Source organism: Melopsittacus undulatus, chromosome 1 (genome assembly GCF_012275295.1).
Source record: "Melopsittacus undulatus isolate bMelUnd1 chromosome 1, bMelUnd1.mat.Z, whole genome shotgun sequence".
In the NCBI taxonomy this organism is placed as follows: domain Eukaryota; kingdom Metazoa; phylum Chordata; class Aves; order Psittaciformes; family Psittaculidae; genus Melopsittacus; species Melopsittacus undulatus.
Window position 1 is genome coordinate 26827386 of NC_047527.1, and position 22040 is coordinate 26849425.

At 35.7% G+C, this 22040-nt stretch overlaps 1 protein-coding gene across 1 annotated transcript in view; it reads left to right on the plus strand.

Moving 5' to 3' along the window:
- MMP16 (matrix metallopeptidase 16) overlaps positions 1 to 22040 on the plus strand; it is a 182881-nt gene that overhangs the window by 108251 nt on the left and 52590 nt on the right. Inside the window, exon 4 of the mRNA XM_005150847.4 lies at positions 984 to 1288. Within this exon, the coding sequence (XP_005150904.1) occupies positions 984 to 1288 (305 nt within the window). The remainder of the gene's footprint in view (positions 1 to 983; positions 1289 to 22040) is intronic.

The window sequence follows — 22040 nt, forward strand, 5'->3', positions numbered from 1 at the left end:
CAAGCACATGTCAAATGAACAAAGACCATCTGACTGCAGCAGTTTGAGAACAGACACAACCCTAACAGAGATTTTTCTGGTCATACTAATTGAGTAAAAATGACAGAAGAAATTGGATAAGTCTAATATTGATTATTGTAATTCTTTACTTGAATTCAATAATAAAAAATAAGGTTTTTTTTTAATGATGATTCCACTGTAATTTACTAGTAACTGCGATTCTGAATTAAACTGTAATTCTGATGGTTTTTGCCTTTCTCTTATGTGTGTCATTTGAAGAGGTAGTGGAGACTGAAATTTCTGTTTAAATACATGTTTCTGAATTAGTAGATAATTTATTCTATAAAATTATTTCTCTGATTAATTCTGCAGTTTTAGGCAAGATTCATAGAAGTAATCAGATCATAAAAGGGCATCTTAGCTTGTATTGAAATAAAAAGGCTTTGTTTCTGATAAGAAATTCTCACCAGTCACAAAAGCAACAAGAACTGTTTTTAAGGCTTTGTGAATACTGGCTGGTGGTCACAGTATGGAGCTCTGCTATTGTTAATGGACTCATTGAGAAGTTAAAATTTCATTTAACTGGAAACATTTTTCTTTTGATCAGAAATGACATGCTGTTCTTTAGCTGTGATGGATTCTAATTGTGCTCCAGGACGTAAACAGTCAGTGGTTGATTAATCTGGTTATCCCACTGTTAAGAATTTTTCACTTTAAAATATTTTTAATCTTCTAAAAATAAGATTTTTTGTGCTACTGAGTAGCCTAACATGTAAGAAGTTCTAGCATAAAGGGCTACACAGATTGACACAAGAATTTTGCACTGACTTCATTAAAAATACTATTCTCAAAGGATACAATGACAGAATAGCATTTTTTTATTGAAAGCACAGTTCTTTTAACAATTAGGGGAAAATGGATGTAAGCAGAGTGTCACTTACCACTCTGTCAAATTTAATGTGTTTTTTGTTTGTTTCTTTCAGCATAAAGAACGTCACTCCAAAAGTAGGTGATGCTGAAACTCGTAAAGCCATTCGCCGTGCCTTCGATGTGTGGCAGAATGTAACTCCTCTAACATTTGAAGAAGTTCCTTATATTGAATTAGAAAATGGCAAGAGGGATGTGGATATTACAATCATTTTTGCATCAGGTTTTCATGGAGACAGTTCTCCCTTTGATGGGGAGGGAGGATTTTTGGCTCATGCATATTTCCCTGGGCCAGGAATTGGGGGAGACACTCATTTTGACTCAGATGAGCCATGGACTTTGGGAAATCCTAATCATGATGGTAAGAAAAGATTTTGGTATAAACAAAATAAATAAATGTCATGAACTTTCAGATAACAGAGCTATTTCCATGATTCCCTGTCCCTAAAGGCACATAGCTTTGTTTTCTAATTTTACATTACTTTAGAAATATGTTCAGTTGATTGTTCTATTAGAATCTCTGAGAGAAAAGTTAATGTCCAAATGCAAGTTGTGGTATGAAAACATGTTTATCTTGAAAAACACTGAATTCTTGTTAGGAACGTTTGTGTTCATTCAAACATTGTACTGTTGAATGTTTGCATAAGCTACTTTTATTTTGGAATTATTTGCCATATATTTAGGTTTAGGAAAAATGTGGAATGTTCTTTAGCAGTGATATAAGAGGTTAAGAACAAGTAAAACTAACCACCAATACAATGTCTACCAAGGTAAAAAAAAACAACTCTGGACTTTAGGTTTTCTTTATGGTGGTGCAGTGGCAGCATTTAGTCAACACAGATGCTGTTCTAAGAAGTGAGTTAATGTTTCCCATTAATTTTTTAAATTCTTTTGGAATTGTTAATTCCAGTGGTAATACCATTCTACTTAAGTTGCACATTCCCTGTAGTCAAATATGCAACTGCGTAGTGCAGTTGGCTTACCTAAAATTTACCAAATGAAAATTAAAGGTGCTTTTAGCAGTTACTCTTCACAGAAGTATAATCTGTCCCTCGCTGAGCTCCAAGTTGATAGGATGAAATACTGCCATTATTTAGGGAACCTAATTTAAACTAGCCTTCGCATCTCTGCAGAACAGTATCAAAAAAGAGGTTTTGTGTAGACATATTGTCTGTTTGATGCTTTGACAGGTTTTGGTCCAAGCAGCTCCAGTTGTCCTAGTAGATCTCTCTAAGCCAGTTACCTAGAGTTTGAGAGTCTCTTCACCAAACAGTGATTCAAAAGAGGATTCACAGATGCACAAGCAGGATATTTTTGGCATACAGAAGATGATAAGGTCTACAAGAAGTGCAGAACTGTTGTATTTCAGTGTTACACTGAATCTGGGAACAGTGAAAGGCTTTATCTAATTCCTTTTCTTTCAAGATCTTCCAAGTAAAATTCAGAGCGTTTTATGTAGCATTATTTGTAGCCTAGAGTTTGCAGCAAAGCTTTAAGTTAGTATTTTAGGAGTATAAATATGGTAATGTGATTGCACTTATGGTGCAATACTTCTGCTGTGCCAGAGTCAATGAAGCAAGAGCAGCATACTGCATTGAGAAAGCTTTTAGTAGCAGAATAAGAAGCTTATTTCTTGTGGACCAAGCCCTAGGTTCTTACTGGAGCAAAATCTGTGGTATTTGCCCTCTTCACAAGTTTAGCTCAAAGAAACAATGGGAATCTTCTGTTTGTGCAGTTCAGGTACATAGTCACAGCATTGTGAGTCTAAATGAAGGCAGTTTTATTGGCTTCAGTGGGAGATTAACACTGCACATAATGCTCTGTGGTTTCGGAACTATTACTTCAAGCACTTGGGAAAATCTACAGGCATCTGTATGTTGAAGTCAAGGTGTCAATTTAAAATGTGATAACTCTTTTGGAGCAGTTCCACATAGGGATACTTTTAGTCTTTATGAAAATGAGGAAACTTCTGGCTATCTCCTTCTCCCTTGACTTAAGAAATTTTCAGAGTCCTGAAAGGCACTCATGTCTTTTTATGTCTTTCTGTTGTTCAGTTTTGTAGAACATTTTTCAAAAGTTATTTTGTGTTATTAATGAATTTTAAGATATTTTGAAGGTGAAAAAAACAAGTGAAAGTAAAATGATACTGTCACTAAAAATATGCTCTTACGTATTGGAAAACAATGAACACTTATAATAAAAAGCTTTGCTATCTGTACTGTGACAGATACCAATGGAATTTCATTCTACAGATTTAATAACTTTGTTGTTTGGTGTGCTCATGCATACTTTTTTAAGGGACACTTTTTCCTATTAGAATTCCATAGTCAAGGTAGAAAACCCAAGATATTTTACAAGCAGAAAATTTGTGCAAAATGCATGACAATTAAAATAAATATCTTACCAACACAACTTTTCTGAAGAATGTTGGCAACTCCAAACTCTGAGTTTCATTGTCGAGATGGTATGAACCATGGATCTTAGGTCATAGCTATTGCCCAGAGAAAAAAAGTATGTCATTGTGACTCTAGAAACAGCATTGTATGTGCAGTTGATCTCTATATGCCGAGTGTCTATTTGTCTGATTAGTGACCTGCATTTGTCAGGTAGGCCAAGTTCTAATGATGATCTGACGGCATTAGCTCATGTCTAAGGATCCTGAAGGAACATCCAGAGGTTTTTTTGTTTTGTTTTTTTTTGGGACTGGAAAAAACTGTGTGGAAACAGAAGACAAGCACGCCATTTGGAACTGGCAGGAAGAAAAGACTTACACCTCTGTTAGGCTCCCTATTATCTTGAGCTTAGTCTCAGAGCACTGAAAAGCAGAAATTTGAAGTATTTATGATCTTAGCTATGAGTATTTTTTCCCAGATGAGTGTCATTTTTTTTTCAAGTTCATTTCTCCAGTAGTCATCTTCATGTAGTGTTATTCAAAAATCCAATAGAAGTGCGGAAATATTTGGTGATTTATTTTTATTTGGGTTCTTTAATCAATTTTTTCCCTAGAGAGATTTTCTCTGATTCCTGTTCTGTTATCAAGAGTGATTTGAAAACACAGACCAGCTTGGTTGTTTAGCAGCAAAAATGCAAATATATGATCCTCTTGGAAAGCAGTAGCCTCATTCTCCACCTTGTCCTTTTCTTATGAAAACAATTTGCATACTGTCTGCCTCAGAAAAGACAGGCAACTTCTTGAAATGCTTTCATTAACTGTTGTCCTTTTTGAAATATTTTTTGTTGTAAACAGAAATCATATGCAAGTTCAGTATTCTGACTATAGTTAATTCCCAAGGAAATTTACCCTGATGACTTAATTGCTGTGTCTTCATACTTCAGGCTTTTTTTATTTGTCTTACCATGTTTGCTTGACTTTCTTGTGTTTTGATTGGTTTTAATAATGTTCTAGACTGAAAGGATGGTTCTGTTAGAAATACATCATCTCCACAGTGCAATGCTGCTTTCCTTTGTTCACACTTCAGTTGTATGTTTTTATGGGTTGCAGACCGATCTTACCAGTCTGAGGAAGATAGCTGTGCTTTGACTCCTCCTTCATTCTGAAGAATGAATAAGCTTTTTGTAGAACTAAAGACTAATGGGTCTGTCACTCAAGAAAAAAAAACTCCTGGCATGCAATTTAACACTTCTAGGCTCTCTAAAATGATGCATTTCTTTGCTTTCTTAATACCCGCACAGTACAGCCATAACTCCAGCTGTGCTATAGAGTTAAGCTGTAGAGTTTCCTTCTATAGTGCTGCAGGTAATGCCAGAAATAAGGCAGAAATAAGTACAATAATCTTGCCATCACAGGGAAGCAATGGAAACAAGGACAGCATTTCTTTTGCTAGGGAAGGAGGATAAAAGGTGCTAGGTTTTATTTTTTATTATTACTTTTTATGTAAGGTAGTTAAATGGTAGTGTTCCAGTATTTTGGACAAAGTGTTTGTGTGCATTCGACTGTAGCCTTTCTCTAGTCAGCTTTCATGTTCCACTTGTTCTTTTAGGACAACTGCTTTCCCCATTTCCCTTATGATCTTCTATGCAGGCTTGAGTGTGCAATGCAAGCCTTAGGTTTGTAAATTACTGGGACAGGGTGTTTTCTTCATGTATATTATGAAATACCTTGGTAACACTTGGCAACTATGGTAGACAAGGATGCAGTTAGAAAAAGAAGTATAACACTGTTCAGGAATAGCAAATCAGAAAGGATAGGGAATATCACAAGAGAACATTTCACAATATGTACATTTACTGATGTCAAAAGAGAAAACGATTAACAGAAGATGAAAATTTACAAAAGTAGCTATATGAAAATCAGCACTTACTAAGAAAAGCTTTAAACGCTTATTCTGAACTGAAGTGGTAGAAAGAAAAAGAAGAGACAAAAAAGAAAGGAAAAAGAAGAAACCTCTATATAACAGTCTTGAGGCTAGGGAGAGATTTCATTGTTCCCATGACTCCCAGTCCATTTAGGTGATATATATCACCTCATTTTTTGAATGAAAAATTTATGGACAATGGCTAATGTTTCTAAATCCAGAAAAGGACAGTGGCTTCTTCCTTAGGGTGGCAGTATTTTGGAGATATTGTATTGTAAAAATCCTCAACAAAAACCTTTTTCATAGTATTTTTTTTTTCAGTTGTAATATTTCAGATCACTGTGGTGAAATTCGAAGTCACTGCCAGAGAGTGGCAGGGATAGCAACTGTCTCTGTAGTAAATTTTCTAATAGCTAGTAGAAAAATCCTATACTATGCTTTGCCTTCTTGTAGCAAAACTGAAATAAAAACGTTTAGGAGTCCAGTTTTCCCATGTGCACCACAGAAAATGCAAATTAGAAGTTAAAACATATATTATAAGCGGTGCTCACTAAGATTTTATTTCATTTTGTTGTTCCTGTGGCTGAAGGCTGGCTGTGATCCCATAGCAGAACATTTAGAAAGAGAGGAGGCAACATTTCATTTAAGACCTGCTAAATGCAGTCTACACAGTGGGGGCTTCATCTGAAGTGATAAAACATACATAGGATCATGAGCTTCTGTATTTTGAAGGGGAAACGTTGGGGTGTTTTTTGCTTGTTGGTATTTTATTGTTTGGGTTGCATTTTTTTTCCTAGGAATCCTTTATAAAGCCTTGGAGAGAACAAGAACTGTTCTCAGTTTACTTTGTAGTTTTCCCAGTCATTTAAAAATTGACAGTTTCAAAAAACAAATAAATCTCAGACTCTTTAATTTCTGAAGTAACACAAGAGAGGGACAGATGAAGAGTCTGAAACCAGTTTTCTGAACAGGCACTACAAAGGAAGGTGTCTCATCTTCAGAAACTCATGTATCTTTGACTAGTTCTGTGGGCAAACGCCAAGGACCATTTAATAGATCAAGTTTGTGTCATGTTCTGATATTCCCTGGCAAGATCAACCCATCAAAGCCATGTTCTTTAACTAGTGACTATGCTCAGAAGTTTCATTTTGGCAGGTGGTGGAAGGAAAGAAAGGACTGTGATTAAGTCGCTACTGCCTGCATGTTCAATTCCTATCAGTTTGCAGTAATGACTGAAATGTATCTGTTCTTCCTTGCTATTCCTATAGATATTTTCAACCCATCTCTTTTCCCTGGACTTATTGCATGATGTATTATAAATGTAATTCCCATTAAATACAGGAAAGTTCTCAAGTGGAATTCTAAAAAATATGGTGGAGAGAGCAAAAAGGAAAACATTCAGAGAAGGGGCCTTAATGGATGAATATATATATACCATATTCTGTTGCTAGTACTTAAAATCATATATTTTATGGCTTAATTTATATATTTCATTTCTTCACCTGAGAGTATATGAAAACATTTTTGCTATCTGTCCAAAGGTAAACATCTCTAACTTAAGGCATAAACCCTTGACTCTATTTTAAAAATTGCATTGCTTTATCAAAATTGATTTTACATTTCTCTGGTTACATGCTCTTAAGTTAATTTAAACCTTCTCTAAAGCTGTCATTTTTTATTGGGAAATTACCGAATGCATCTAAGCCTATTTAAGGGAATGTTAAACCAGTTTGAATGGAGAGTGCACTACTTTTACCTAGATTAATTTAAGATTGACCTACTTACACAAGTGCAGCTTTTTAAAACATAACAAGATTTAAACATAGTTCTTGGGGAAAACAAGGATTTCTTAGGAACTTAGATTTCAAGCACATTAGACGTGATGCTTAATGTACCAATTACTGGCTAAAATTTGACCATAGAACTGTGTCTTTCACTGGCAGAAAATATGTGGCAAAATATTTGGCTAAATTTAGGATAAACACTGTAGATCAGTAATGGTAATTTGATACTCTTCTGTTTGTATTCATACCTGCAAGAAAAACAGAAGTCAAAGTAAAATGCATGATTTTTTTTTTACCTGTGTAGCAAATTTACCAAGGCAACTACTGTACCATACTGAAATCCTGCAGAAATCAGTTCTTCTGTCAAAAACACAGAATGTATAGTAGGAAATGAAACTCCATTACAGAGTTTTTTCATTTAAATATAAGGAGAATATTACTGCAGAGTGCTCATATTCTTGTGGAATATTTGTACCTTGCATATACGTGAAGCTGTGTTTTCAGGAAAACAAAACCAAACTTAAATAACTTAGTAATATTTTTGTTAACTCTTCAGCATTCAGAAAAATAATAAGGTTTTGCAGCCAATCAAAAGAAAAAAAAAACAAATCTATCAGTTTGTACAATGCTGTCAATATAGTGCCAAGTAAAAGCTTCTTGGACCTGACGCAAATACAGTACATAGTGTAATGTACCTGGACTCTAGTTAGTGCATAGATTCTGGTGTGGACACTGTGTTGGCAGCCAAGAAAAATTTATGAAAATCCTGATCTCTGGACTGCATAGATCAACTTGTAGTAAATTTCTTTTGGCTGCCAGCGTGGTTGACACAGAGCAGGAGATATATGCTGCTGGAAATGTGAACCAGTGGAGTTGTGAAAATTAAGTCTCCCAAGAGAGCTCTGTCTCTCAAACTGTGCTCATGTCATATACTATGGTTAGGTATTAAGAAAGCCAAGCATTTCAGATTAAAGGAAGCTCTGTATTACAGTATTACCGTGACTTTAATTTCATGAAGCATAATGCTCTCAGTTAATTGATTATATAAATATTTTAATAAGCTCTTATCAATATCAAATTTGGCCTGTAACTAAGCAGTGTGACCTTGCAGCTGTCACAGGCTTGTTTTCCAGATCTGTACTAGGATAAATTTGTAAAAGATTAATATCTTCATTGAGTTTGTATGTATTAGACTTCTATATGTACTTGTAAATACAGACTTGCTAACATGGGTTCATATCAAGGGTTATCCTACAATATATCCTATCTCTAGTTATGGCTATTAATAGATACCTAGGAAAGAGAGTAAGAGCAGGGTGAACATATGGCAGTAAAACACCAGCATATTCCCTCTTAACTTCCAGAACTCTGTGGATTCCTGAGCCACAGACCATATTTTTGTGTCTAACAGCCTTTGAAGGATTTCCTTTCATGAGTTGGTGTAATCTCTTTTTGAACTCACGTAAACATTTGGGATCCACAACATCCTGTGACAGTTGTTCTATAGCTTAGATGTGAAAATTACCTTTTCTGAATTTTGGACCTGCCATTGATAAATTCACTTTAGGTAGACTGGTGCCTATATTGTGAAAAAGTAGTTCCCTGATCATTTTTTCTAAGCCATGCATAATTTTATGGACCTCAGTCATATCTTGTTTCCAGGATAGAGAGATAACAAGACCCCTAGCCTGTTGAGTTACAGCTTTGTATATATGTAGTTGTAATGTTAAGGAAGCACAACTGTTATTTTAAACTGAATCTATTTGAGTGCAAAATGAGAATTAGCAATATTATAAAAGATAGCAAAAAACAACTGTTACATTTAAAACATTACACAATGATGAAGATGCCAGGATAATATTTAGAAGAACTTTGCAAGACAAGTGGAGTAAAAATTGATTTTTTATTTTTTTTATTTCACTGTTTCCCCTGAAATTCAATTCAATTCAGGAGTCAGCTAACACAGATAATAACTTTCTATTGCTATACCTCAAGGCTTCCAGTATTTAAAAATCAAACCAGCCCTTCCCCATCTGTAAGTGCATGTTTTGCTGATAGAACTTAACAGGGTAGTCTGTCCTCAAACTTCCGAAATCTTCCATGGGTTATACTTGCTTGGTGTGCATATGCCCACCTGTTCCATATCCAGTCACCAGAATATTTTACATAAAATGGTAACTCTGAAGCATTCAGTACCTGCTGCATAAAATATGTCCTTGAAAAGACAGTGGGTGCAAAGCTGCACTTGAGAATAGAAAGATCCCTTTCAGTTATTCAAGAGGTAGAAAATGATAAAAAAAAAAAACATGAATGGCCCTGGTTGGCTTGTGAGGACTCTATCATTAGATATAGTGCTATACAGATAGGAGAAGAGGATCTCTCTACTAGACATGCTAGACCTCATTTACGCTAAGGCTGCAAGTCAGATAACTGAAAATACTAACTGTTGGTGAGATAATGACCTCATTTTTATTGATTGGGCGAGTTCTTTTGCTTTCATGGAGCACCATTTTGGCTTTGAGAAAAGTACTTCATTTACATGTTATTAAAAGGGAAATCTGTTAAAAACTGGCAGTTAGTGAAAGCAGTCTTGTGGATGAATCCAACCCATGATCTAGATGTGTGCTTAGCTGGCTGTTTTTAATACATCCCAGGGGCTGTCGTGTGCAATATCATGCTTTCAGCTTCCTTCTGGCCTAAAATTATCAAGTGCACTATTATACGACCTGAAAGAGAAGCTAAGGAATACATCAAAAAGATGGACTTTGTGATATTCTTAGTTAAAACAATGGAAATGTAGACTGTTACATACATCTAACATTGTGCTTTTAGTGCCTATAGAAGCAAGGTGGTATTTATGTTGTGCGTTGATTGCCAAACAGAGATGGTCATGATGCAGGTCAGGTCATAAACCAAAAAAGGCAATGTAACCTGAGCCAGTAAATTGCATATAGCTTCCATCATGGTGTAGGTAAACATAGGCAAGCCTATTTGTAGTAGTTAGGAAAGTTGCAAACTCAGTTTTCCATTCAAACTGCAACTGGAGGTTATTATATCGCAAATACTAGGGCCAGTAGAACAATCTGCTTGCATTTGCCATCTGCCTCAGTTCACAATCAGCTAGCCTATCTTAAACTGCTAATGAAAAGTGTTAAAACCAAGCTGGCTGAGTTTTCATGGGAATAAATGAGGAAAGTTCTGTCTCCCACAGCATTCTCATAGATAAGCTAAGGAAGTGTGGGCTTGACGATCAGGTAGTGAGGTGGATCAAGAACTGGTTGAAAGGAAGAAGGCAGAGAGTTGTGGTCAATGGCACAGAATCTAGCTGGAGGTCTGTGACTAGTGGAGTCCCTCAGGGGTCGGTGCTGGGACCAGTGCTGTTTAATATTTTCATCAATGACCTGGATGAGGGAACCAAGTGTACCCTCAGCAAGTTCACTGATGACACTAAATTGGGAGGAGTGGCTGACACACCAGAAGGCTGTGTTGCCATTGAGTGAGACCTGGACAGGCTGGAGAGTTGGGCAGGGAGAAACTTGATGAAATTCAACAAGGGCAAGTGTAGAGTCTTTCATGTGGGGAAGAACAACCCCATGTACCAGTACAGGTTGGGGGTTGACCTGCTGGAAAAGAATGAAGGGGAAAGGGACCTGGGGGTCCTGGTGGACAGGAGGATGACCATGAGCCAGCAATGTGCCCTTGTGGCCAAGAAGGCAAATGGCATCCTCGGGTGCATTAGAAAGGGTGTGGTTAGTAGGGCAAGAGAGGTTCTCCTCCCCCTCTACTCTGCCTTGGTGAGGCCGCATCTGGAATATTGCATCCAGTTCTGGGCCCCTCAGTTCAAGTACACATTGTCTGCTACATCAGCTTTACTGCCAAGGAAATGTCTAGCGAAAGGCAGAGTGGACCCTTGCAGACAACTTTGGCAAAGATTGCACCTACATTGACATAAACAGAAGAGCAATTTTTTTTTCCCCAAAAAAATATGTCTTTAACAACAATGAAGATAAGTTTATCTTTGCAAACTGAATTCATTTAGTTAGACATTCCTGTAAATATGTTAAGAGATGTGAATATGGGGAACTTCAATTGAAAAATGTTTGTTAAATCATTAAAAAGTTGAAGCCAACATTATTGGAGTTTTGGGGGATAGGGGGGTTAGCTTTGTTTTGTTTTGTTTTGCTTTGTTCTCCCTGCAGTATACCAGAAAAGAGCACTGGGAAGGCTATTTTGTTCAGGCAAACAGATGTATTTGGAATGGGTGCATATATAAAATGTGGGCCACATGATTATTTTTATGACCCCATAACCCTTCACACACTGAGAATAACAAGAAAAAACGAAAGTAACAACTCAGACATGATGAATAAATGAAGCTAGCTCCTACCTTACCCTTTTCTTCTTTAGAAAGAAACTTAGCAGATTTTGAGTTCTGAATCTGAGAGGTTTTTGTATCATTCTTGTACATGACAAAGTTTTGGGGAAGAGGAAACAAAATTAAATAATTTAACATAGTCCAATATCTTTTTCTTATCCCCTATGTATCTTTTTAGAAGTGGTCTCCATCAGCTTACAAAAAGGCAATATTTCTTTAAAATGTATGATGTAAAAATAATACTAATAGAGCTAATAGGAATAATAAAGAAACTACCTTATGATCTATGAATTTTCACACCAGAGAATGAACTTCAGGTTCTTGAAAGATTAGTTACTATGGAAAGCTTGTGAAGAGCCATACTCTCAAACATGTTGGGTTAAAAAAAAAACATAAAATCACCTTTATTATTGAAAATATATTGAAATCAGTTCACAACTAAAAAAATCACCTGATAATTAATGGCTTGAAGTTGATTTTTTATTCTTTTCAGTCTGACCTATTAGTGTAAATAATTTAGGAAAGAAAAACCATCTATGATTGTCAAATTGTCCCTTTAAACATAAAGTGGCAGTTCTGCATTTTAAAGCAAGCACCAGGCTTAGCATTCTAACTGGTATATGACCCAGAGACTTTTGAGTCTTTGTTTGCTGCTAGGGCCATCTCATGGAAACTTTTTCACCAAGACAGCAGCTTTAGAAAATCTGACTTTTCCCAAGGAAGTTCTATAGGATATTATTATTGCACTGCCCTCTCCTTTCCCCTGCTTTTCAAGGGCAAACAGAAACTGAAATGTTACAATTACTAAGGTTGTTGTCATGGTTTCCTGAGAGAATGAGACAAGACTTTTACAGTAATCACGTATTTATTTAGCTGTTAAGCAGATGTGTAATGGATGGTTATTGCAAAAGTAGAAGAATGTAAGATAACCCTAAAACATAAGGTAATACTACATATGACATTTTAAGAATATTATATGAATAATAACGATTTTTTTACCATATCTCTGTTCTCAAGCCTAGAGAGTAATTTGTGCTTATTCCTGAAATTCTTCACTTCAAAATGCTTGAACCGTATGTTCTTGAGGCCAGAACAGTTTTAATCTATATTTAGACTACTTCATAAGTGGCTTGGGTTTCAAAAAGTGCTGAGCAGCTAACACTGATACCTGGAAACATTCACAGCTAAAACATCAGATTGGGAAAAAAAGGTAAAAGTAGAAAAATCAAAAAGAACCAGCTAAATTAAAAGAGCAACATTGTTTTGAGCAAAATGTTTTCTTGTAGTGGACAGGTTTGTCTCTAGTGCAAATCAGTGATGAATGCTTCTTGGGTTTGTACATATATCATTTAAGTCCATATCCTGTACTTCTATAATGAATGTTTTGCCACTGACTTAAATGAAAAGACCTAAGTCAGAAGCCAGAAGGGGGTGGAATTAATCTGACCATATGTTGATGTTTATATCTGAGTTAATCTCAGAGTCCCTTTAGAGTTAGAAGAGAGATGTATTGCCTTCCTGGGTAAGATTTGTCGCATCCTGAAGTAGGTGTCTAAAATTAACTAGATGAATCATGTCCTGAAATACCTGTTTCTTATCACTGGCTGTGAAAGGTGCAGGTATAGACATTTGTGCTACAGTTTTCTATAGCTATACGACTTCCACCAGTGATGTTTAATCGTGTGCAATTTCAGATTAGAGATGAACTAAAGTGATAAGTACTTCCAAATAACAGCACCAACTGGGGTCCAAAGAAATCTGTCTCAGCAGCAGATATGTCTGTTTTGGGAACAGTTCAGTATTATACTCAGAAAAAGTAATTATCCCCTGTCATACTTTGTATGGCAGGACAAACACTCTCCTATTGGTCTAAATATGGTAATTCAAAAATGGATGGCACCACTTATATTTTGAATGCATAGTTGGTAATATGTTAATATGTAAGCATACTTTTAATTTCCCTTTTCTGAGAATATAGCTCTTTATGGTGCAGTTTAGGAAATGATACTATGTACCTATGGGGAAATGGGACTGTCAGTGTTCAGGGAACTGAAGGTATGGTTTTGACATAGGATTAAGGTTGCTAGCAGTGCTAGCAGAAGCAGAAAAATATTAGGGCCTGAACTTCAGGAAGAGTTAACAATTACATCATATACCAAGAGTCAGTCTTTAGCTGGTTTGTGTTTTAATGATCACTTGTTACTGGCAGTGTTCTCCATGGTGGCTGGCAGAGGGGGAGAGATAATGGTCCTGGACCTACCTGAATGCTGGATGTGGCACAACAGCTGTGGGAGCAGTGTGCCCCCAGCGATGCTGTGCTTAGCTCCTTGCTTTCCAGTGAGAAACTCTGGTCTGAGAGCCATCAGACATGGAACTTCTGGCATTGTCCATTCTCTCTGCCTTTGCCAGATGCTGTCCCCACAGGGTGGGGTCTTGCTGAGCTCTTAACATGTGGAAGGGAAAGTGTGCTAGGATTAACCTCTGCCCTAACATTCCTGTGTCCAAACTGTCCTGCACTTCAGCAGAGGCAGCTGACCCCTGCCTTCATCTTGCTCTCTAAGCATCCTCTTGCATAGGCTTTCCTCTGCCAGGGAGCCCAGCAGGTTGACTTGGCTCCCTAACCACCTTGGCATCTCCAGCACCCTTTCATCCTGGAAGATGCCTTTCCACAGCGAGTGCTGAGGCATCTCCATGCTGACAAGTACCAAGAGTCACTAGTGCCAAACTGACAGTATTCTTTGAGTGCTAGAAAGGCTTACAGTGTTTCCTCTAGCTAGAGTGAAATGGACAGCTATATAGATATACCCACTAATAATAGCAGATAACCAATAGAGCAGGGTATTTCACATTAGCAAATTTTAATGAAGTAAAACCAAAGTAGCAGATTTGTCTTTCTATCATTTCTTTTTCCTTATATATGATCCCCAGTTTGAAGTTGTCTCAATTTAGAATGTGGTACACATTAGGATCAGGTCTTCTTTGAAGTCTGCAGACTTCTTAGAAAACGTATCTTCTTTTCAGATCAGAGAACTTTTAATGATTTTTCTTCTTAATCACTTTTGAAATTGGGATTCAAAATTTCCACTTCTTTTATCACCAGTCCAAGGAAAAAAAAAGATAAAAAAAGAAAAAAAGGCAAAATTCTTTCTTTGCATTTATTTCTTAATAAGAATTCAACAAAGAAGATAATAACAGACTGTTCATATAAAATTCACAAATATGCATACAACTTTATGTCACTTTATCTTTAAAAAACCTTGAACTCATATGTACATGTTACATACATAAAATGACAGGGTAAGAATAATAATCTGTGTTTGATGGCTTTAATATAAGTAAAGTCAGAGGATAATATAATTTCTGTCAGTAGTTTAACTGACACAGGGTAAAAATTTATCTCTGCAGAAAGGCAACAGAAGATTTAGACATTAATTAAAGTCTATGTACATTCTATTGTGAGGATTTCAGTCAGCTGTATGACTCTCAGATTTCTGCCCCATGGCAAGTTATATCTATTGTAAATATTGGCAGCATGACTTTGAACTTCCTCCTAGTAATTATGGGTATTTCTTTATAGTAAGACACACAGGACATGAGGAAAATGAAGAAAAAGAAAAATCATCCTGTCAAAACAAAAGCAGCCACATACTAGCATTTTAGCTGAGTGGCTTACAGAAAAACTTACCTTCATTTTTGTCAAAGGCAAGGATTTGATTTTAATGTGCACTCGTGGACAATTAAGGTCCTTTTACGTTTAATCTCACTCAGACTGGCACTTGCTTAGGAGTGGTAGAGAGATGTCCATTCCCTTCACATGAATGACCCTCAGGGGCCATGGTGGATAGCTGAGAATTGTGTAATACATGCTCTTTTCATGCACATACACACTTCTCTAGCTTATTGTTCCCACAGCAACAACTAAAAACAGAAACAAAGATAAGATAGGAAAGAGTATAAATAGATATGGTTGCCACAGTATTTGCAGAATTTGTAATTGCATTGAGTCTACTGGAAAAAAGTGCAAATGTTATTTAACAACCTGGTCATTTATAATGTTATGAGACTGGCCATTGTATTTTCAAACATTTTTACTTGCTAGGAGAAATTAATTTATGAAGATCTCTTCTGACAAAATACAAAATTCCATTACAATTTTAATTTGTTTAAAATAGTTATCTAAATATGACCAGAAAACTTCCAAAATAAAACTTTTCAGTCTGTTAATCAGCATGACTTTATAACTAATAGAATGCCAATGCCATTTGAGAATGCCATTAATGGATCTGAGTGATGAAGAATTTCATCCCAGAAGCCAGAGATTCAGCATAAATGTAGTTAGTTTGTTAGGTTCACTATCACATCAGGGTTTCCTCAAAGTAAGAAATGAAACCATAAACATTGTATTTGCAGAAGAAACACGTACCATCATATTTGCAGCTTTTTGGGAAGCAGCAAGCTCATGTGTCTTCTTTACTTCCCCTAGGGTCATTTCCAGCTGCTTTGCTTCTCACTCCTTGGAGAGGTTGGTATTGATTCACTAGTCAGAATAGTTTGTGAAGCTTTTCAGTACTAGTGATTGAAACTGTGAGAAACTAAGATTTTTTTTTTATTTTTTTTGTACATTATGAATTTTGTAAATTATGAATACATAAAGTAATTAATTCTACCCATTTTAAGCAATTTACTAGAAAGTTTCAGAGTGCACTTGGTAATAAATCCAAGTGGTAAGGCAGAAATTCTTACCTTTTCCATGTCCTTGCCTTCAAAATACAGGCCAATCTGTATTATAACAGAATGTGGGCTCCTGTCAAATATGTTATTTATCACACTCCTGACTTCTTCTAAATTATGCCCAAAATATGCAGAAATGGTAGAATACTGCCAGGAAGGACATACACACCTCTAAGCTCATAGCCCTTACCATATCTCATCAAATATCACTGACTTACCTGAAACAATCTCCCCATAAAAGAATATCCCTTTGTCAAATTTCAAGCAAGCAAGTTTAAATTTCACACTAATCTATCAATCTTTTAAAAATAGAATAGTTTTTCAAAAATATACACATGTGGGTGTATGTGTACTAAACTATACACAGAGTAATAAATATATACTTTGCATATAACCAAGTGCTTGTACCTTCCCTTCTATCTGCAAATTCATATATATCAGTAAGTCAGTTTGCAGAGATTTTAGTGTATATGTTAGTATATGTAATAATAGTGTTAGATCCCCCATATTTTTATGTCATTCACTTTTTCACAATGGAAAAGAGGCTAAATGTATAGCTATGTTATTGAAAAATTATTGTTTAAAATATGGTGTCCACAAGATAACACTAAATTCTTACAGAAAATGGGTGTGCTGTATATGATACATTTTTATTCAAAACCACAAAAATTTAGTTTTGCTCTTCAAAGCTACTGCACCATCTCAGCTCTATCTTTTAGTGAAACTTTCCATAATAGCCACATAGCTACCAAATTTCACTGCCAATGGCAGAAGATTGAATTAATATCAGGCAACTATATGCAATTTTTTAGACTGGGAATCTTAATAAGAGTATGCCTATGAGTTATACTTAGGTCCATGTATATGCTTTGTATAGCATATATGGTGCTTACATAAGTGCATACATAATTTATATGCTCAATTCTGCTGTATTGCAGTAAGGTCAGAGAGTAAGACTATTCTCACTGACTGTTGAAGTAGCATGTTGAAAATTCTGTCCTGCTGGGAAAGAATAATAACAACAAGGTTATTAAACTTTTTTTGGGTTTTTTTTTTGTTCGGTTGTTGTTTTGTTGGGTTTTTTTTTCTGGGGTTTTGGTTGTTTTTTTTTTTCCTGCATGTTATGTAGGGTAAGAATCTTCCATACACAGCACTGCAGCTGGTTGAGATTAGCAGTGTTGGTTTGATGAGTCAGTGGTACAAATGAACAGAAAAATTAAAATGCTGGTTTCATATACATTGACACAGCTTCATAGGTAGTGTGTGTGTAATATTTTATAATGAACTATAAGTTTAATTTTGAGGTACTGTCTTGATGATACAAGCCTGTCTTGTACAGATTTACCTTTCAGATTCATATGGACTTAATCTGAAATTGTCTATCTGCCTCACATGAAAATAAAGTAGAATGATCTTTGGGAGAAACTGTATGTCTGTGTACAAAACATTTTTGTAATTTTCCAGTTTGCTTGTCATTTGAAATTCAGTTTCTAGATTTTTTTTTTTTTTTCTCTGGATGGGAAAGTCTTCAAAATTGAATTCATATGTCATTTAAACAATGGACAATTCGAGTTCACAATGTGTTGTAGCAATTACTGTAACGTGCCAAAGAGAAGAACCAAGTGACATGCCCTGAGGTGTCATTTACTGCTGTATTAAAAAGATGGCCAAGTGATAAATCAAAAGCTTTCTAAGCCATTAAGGATATTGCTTTTATAAATTGAACTCACATACCATTTAAAACAGAAATTAATATCTTCAGAACTAGGGTTTCTTAATAGCTTGCTCTGGACAAACATAATAGCTTTGTTTATCTAGAGATATGAAAAATAGTGTATACATTAACTACAGGGAAAGGCTTCCCTATATCCCATGCTCCACAGTGGCGGCTGTTGAATATTTGTTATGTTAATACATACTTATATTCTGGTATTTGGGCAGTGATTGTAAAGTCAGGCAGATTTAGCACCTAAAATAGTTTATAGCCTTAGAGAAAAGTGTCAGTATAAAAATAATCATTTTGTCTTAGTTCTTTACACACAGTATCTTTTTTTTCCTTTGTGAAATCAAATGAGAAAAAAATAAAAAGAATCAGTCTTTTTAAGCTTATATCCATTCTGTTCTGAATCACAATGCTAATGGGGAACACAAGAACAGAGATGCACAAGTTCTGAGCTTGTGAAACACATTTTCCTATATTTTTCTACTACTCTATAAATATGATGTAACAGAGATTATCACAATGAATATTCACCATTGTATATTCTGCAGGGGCAGCTTCCAGTTGGAAAATCATCATTGTCATACGGAGTTTAACTCTTGTTCTTCATGACTCATTAAAGTTTTGTGATGGTGTTTCATTTTGCTGAGTGGACTGAAATACATTTCTACCTGGGCAATGCTGAAATACAGACTCATTTGTGACTCTCTCCTTCAGTGGTGGAGATTGAGTATCTTTAAAAAGCGTCCAGTGTCAGGATGATATGAGCTGGTATGAGTGTTCACTTGCCTTTACAATCCTTCATCTTCCTCTGACCACTGACCAAGGAAGTGAAGTTGGCCTACTATTAACCTTGCAGTCAGGCTTCTGTCAGTCAGCCTGGAGAGAAAGAGAAAGCAACTCAGGGTTACCTTTCGGCACTCTTGGTAGCTAGTTACATTGAGATACTCATGACAAGTCGCTCCTGAAGGCAAAGAAGGACTAATTGTTGCCTAATTGGAGAAATCTAATTATATGCAAAGGAAAAAGGATGAAAACTAAGACAATAGTAAGTTCTACATGCATTGGTCTCAGGCAACAAATCCTGAACTGGTTTAAACCTCAGTTTCAACTGCACTAAGTTATTTAGGTCAGTTTAAATTCAGGATGCCCTGGAGACAATCATGACTCTTTATGAAAATTGTTATGAATAATGGGACTGTTTGGCTACAAGTAAAAAATATGTTCTATGTTAAATCACTGACACCCCAGGCAAGAATATTCTCCCAGCTCTTTCCTGTGACCTTCTCCCTTTCCCCCCTTATTCATTGCTCTAACGGCTGCTCTGTCTTTACCACATTTAATACCTCCCATGATGGTTACAAGTTGCATTGCAGGAGGTGCAAATTACTTTTCATAGTCCTTTTGCCTTTTTCCCTGTTGTTTTTGGGCTTTAACAAAAGCCAGACGGGTGGTCAGATGCTGAAAAATATCCATCCTTTTTTTCACATAACCACCCCTATCCAAAAAAGAAAGGGAGAGGACATACTAAGAAACAGCCACCCCTTGCATAATACCTGTTCTCTAACACGGTCCCACTGTCATTTAGAAGTACTGCCTTAGAAGCGGTCTGCCATATGCTCATTATCTGTAATCCCAGAAGGAAAATATGCCAGTAGATGACAGTGTGATTTATTTATTTCTCTGTTACTAATGTAATTCCCACCTCTTCAAGGTCAGCATGGAACTAAATATGGAAATTCCTGGGGATCTTTGTGGGGACTCAATGAGACTGATAACCGAAGGATGTATTGATTCTTCATGCATTGCATAACTGGCACAAATAGAGAGAAGCAATAGATTCTTCCAAGACTCTTTATTAATTGTGGTTTCTTGAAATTTTAGAAATTTTGACAAATTCACTTCCTCAAAGATCTCCTTTGAGATCTTTGAGGCAGATATCCTGCCTCAAATAAGAGACATTGAATACCACATGCGTAACAAACATCCTCTGGTATGCCCAGCCTAATAATAGTGGTAGAAGCAAGTAGTATTAATTTAAAACTATTTGAAAAAGTTTCAATAAATCCTGTGGCCAACTTATTAGTACAATTATCAATATAGGACCTAGCCTGGTTAATATTCTTAATTATGATGTAGAAAGAACATGTCTAGGAGGCAAATTTGCCTTTCACATGGTCTGACAGGGAAAAGAAAGTTTCATCTTAAATATATGTTAATGCCAGACAAAGAAATAGTTCATTCTAGTAAACCTGTGTTAGAACTTGTAACTTTCACAAAACACAGAAAAGAATTGAAAAATAATGTGAGACATGTCACAGTACAATACAGAACAGTAACATCTTCCTTTATGTCTTTCCATTTTAAGCCTATAGTTTTAAAAATTATATTAATTATTCCGTTATGAGTGCAGATTGAAAACCTTTCCAGAGTTTCTCCTGTGCATCACTTCCAATGCTGAGGTTACCTACAGAAGCTGTAGATTATTCATATGATACATGAAATCAACTTGGACTGCATATAGAAGGGCAGATTCAGATGGCAAAAGCATTTGTCACAGAGGCAGTCAAGCTTATCAAACCTGTTGCAACAGCACATTGAGAATCCACTTTACTATAAAAAGAACTGCATCCAGGAAAAATACTGCAATGAAAATATTACATCTGGAAATCATATAATTATAAATGATAGGATAAATTCTTGTAATTTGTGAAAGCATATTATGTCACATTAATTTTTGAAATACATTTTTTTGCTCAGTTTTACTAAATAAAAGAGCAACAGCATTTAGTTTTAGTATTTCCTGATTAAAAATCAGACCTTAAAAGAGTCTGTCATCTAAGCACATAGGTTTAGTTATGACTGTTTAGATGCTTTCAATCAAATATTTATTTTACAAACATCAGCATGACTCCATACATATTTCTACTGCCAAGTCTTTCCCCTTTCATACATACTTGGGAGAAAGTTTTTTTCTTTGTGTCAACAAGAGGAAATACTTGAAAAACCGAAATGTTGTCAACTATGTCCTCAAAGTTCTGTAAGTCTATATATATGTAAAATTTTTACTAAATTAAACTTTCTGACATTATTCTATTAATATTTTAATAGTACTTAAAATTCCAGATAAAGTGCCAACAGTGGAAAATAACTGTCTGCCCCCTTCTTCTTGTTTCAGTATACAACTATTAGGCCAAAGTGTAAGCCTTTCATTATTTATACACTCTTTCAACAAGAAACTACATACTACACGTATCAGCTGTTTTACTTGAGTCCAGCCACCCAAAAGTTAGATGCTCAGCATCTAAGCTGCTGATCTAGAATACTTCTCTTGTCAGTGGGAGAGGAGCACACATCCGGAGGATGATTCTTCCCATCCCTAGGTGGTAAAAATGAGCAGCATCCTAGATGTGACCCTCTCCCACTGACCAGAATCTTTCTCCTGATGTAAAACATTTTTTCTAATATCTCATATGACAAGTTGACTACAGAGATAATCTGTAAAAAAGGACTCATAGACAGATATATTGAACTAAGTCTTAGATGAATAAAAAAAGACAAAATTAATACCATAAAGGTCCAGCTCTGATTTTTTTATGGGAATTGTCCAATTGGCTTTGATTTGCTTTTGCTTCAGAATGCCATAATTCTACTGCTGAAACTTTAAGTTGTGTCTAATACCCTGCAATAAAAAATGAAAAGACAGTTTTTAAGAGGGAATACCAAAAACTTAGACCTACAAAAAATCCAAAGTTCTAATACTTAAATAAGCAAGTACAGTTATATGGAAATTACACAATGAAATAAGTAAGGACATCTTATTTTGAGAAGGATAGTACAACACCCCTATTTTCCACATTAGCATTTCAGTGATGGTGATTCAGAAGTGAACAACGTCTATAAGTAATCATGAGGGGTCTGATTACTTGGATGACTAAATTCCCTGTGGGATTTGTCCTAAATAGGTAGTCCTCAGTTTGTGAAGTTTACTACACACAGCAAGGGTATTTTCATTTTGAAAGAATGTCTTGATACAAGGATTTTTAGTCAGTTTCACCGCAACATCGACTTTAAGTCAGAAGTTGCATGCAAGCCTAGACATGAAGTATGACATTTGAACTCTACATTAACCATGTTCATGAGTTAAAAGATTATACTTACAATGTCTGTAAGAGTATCATATTTTG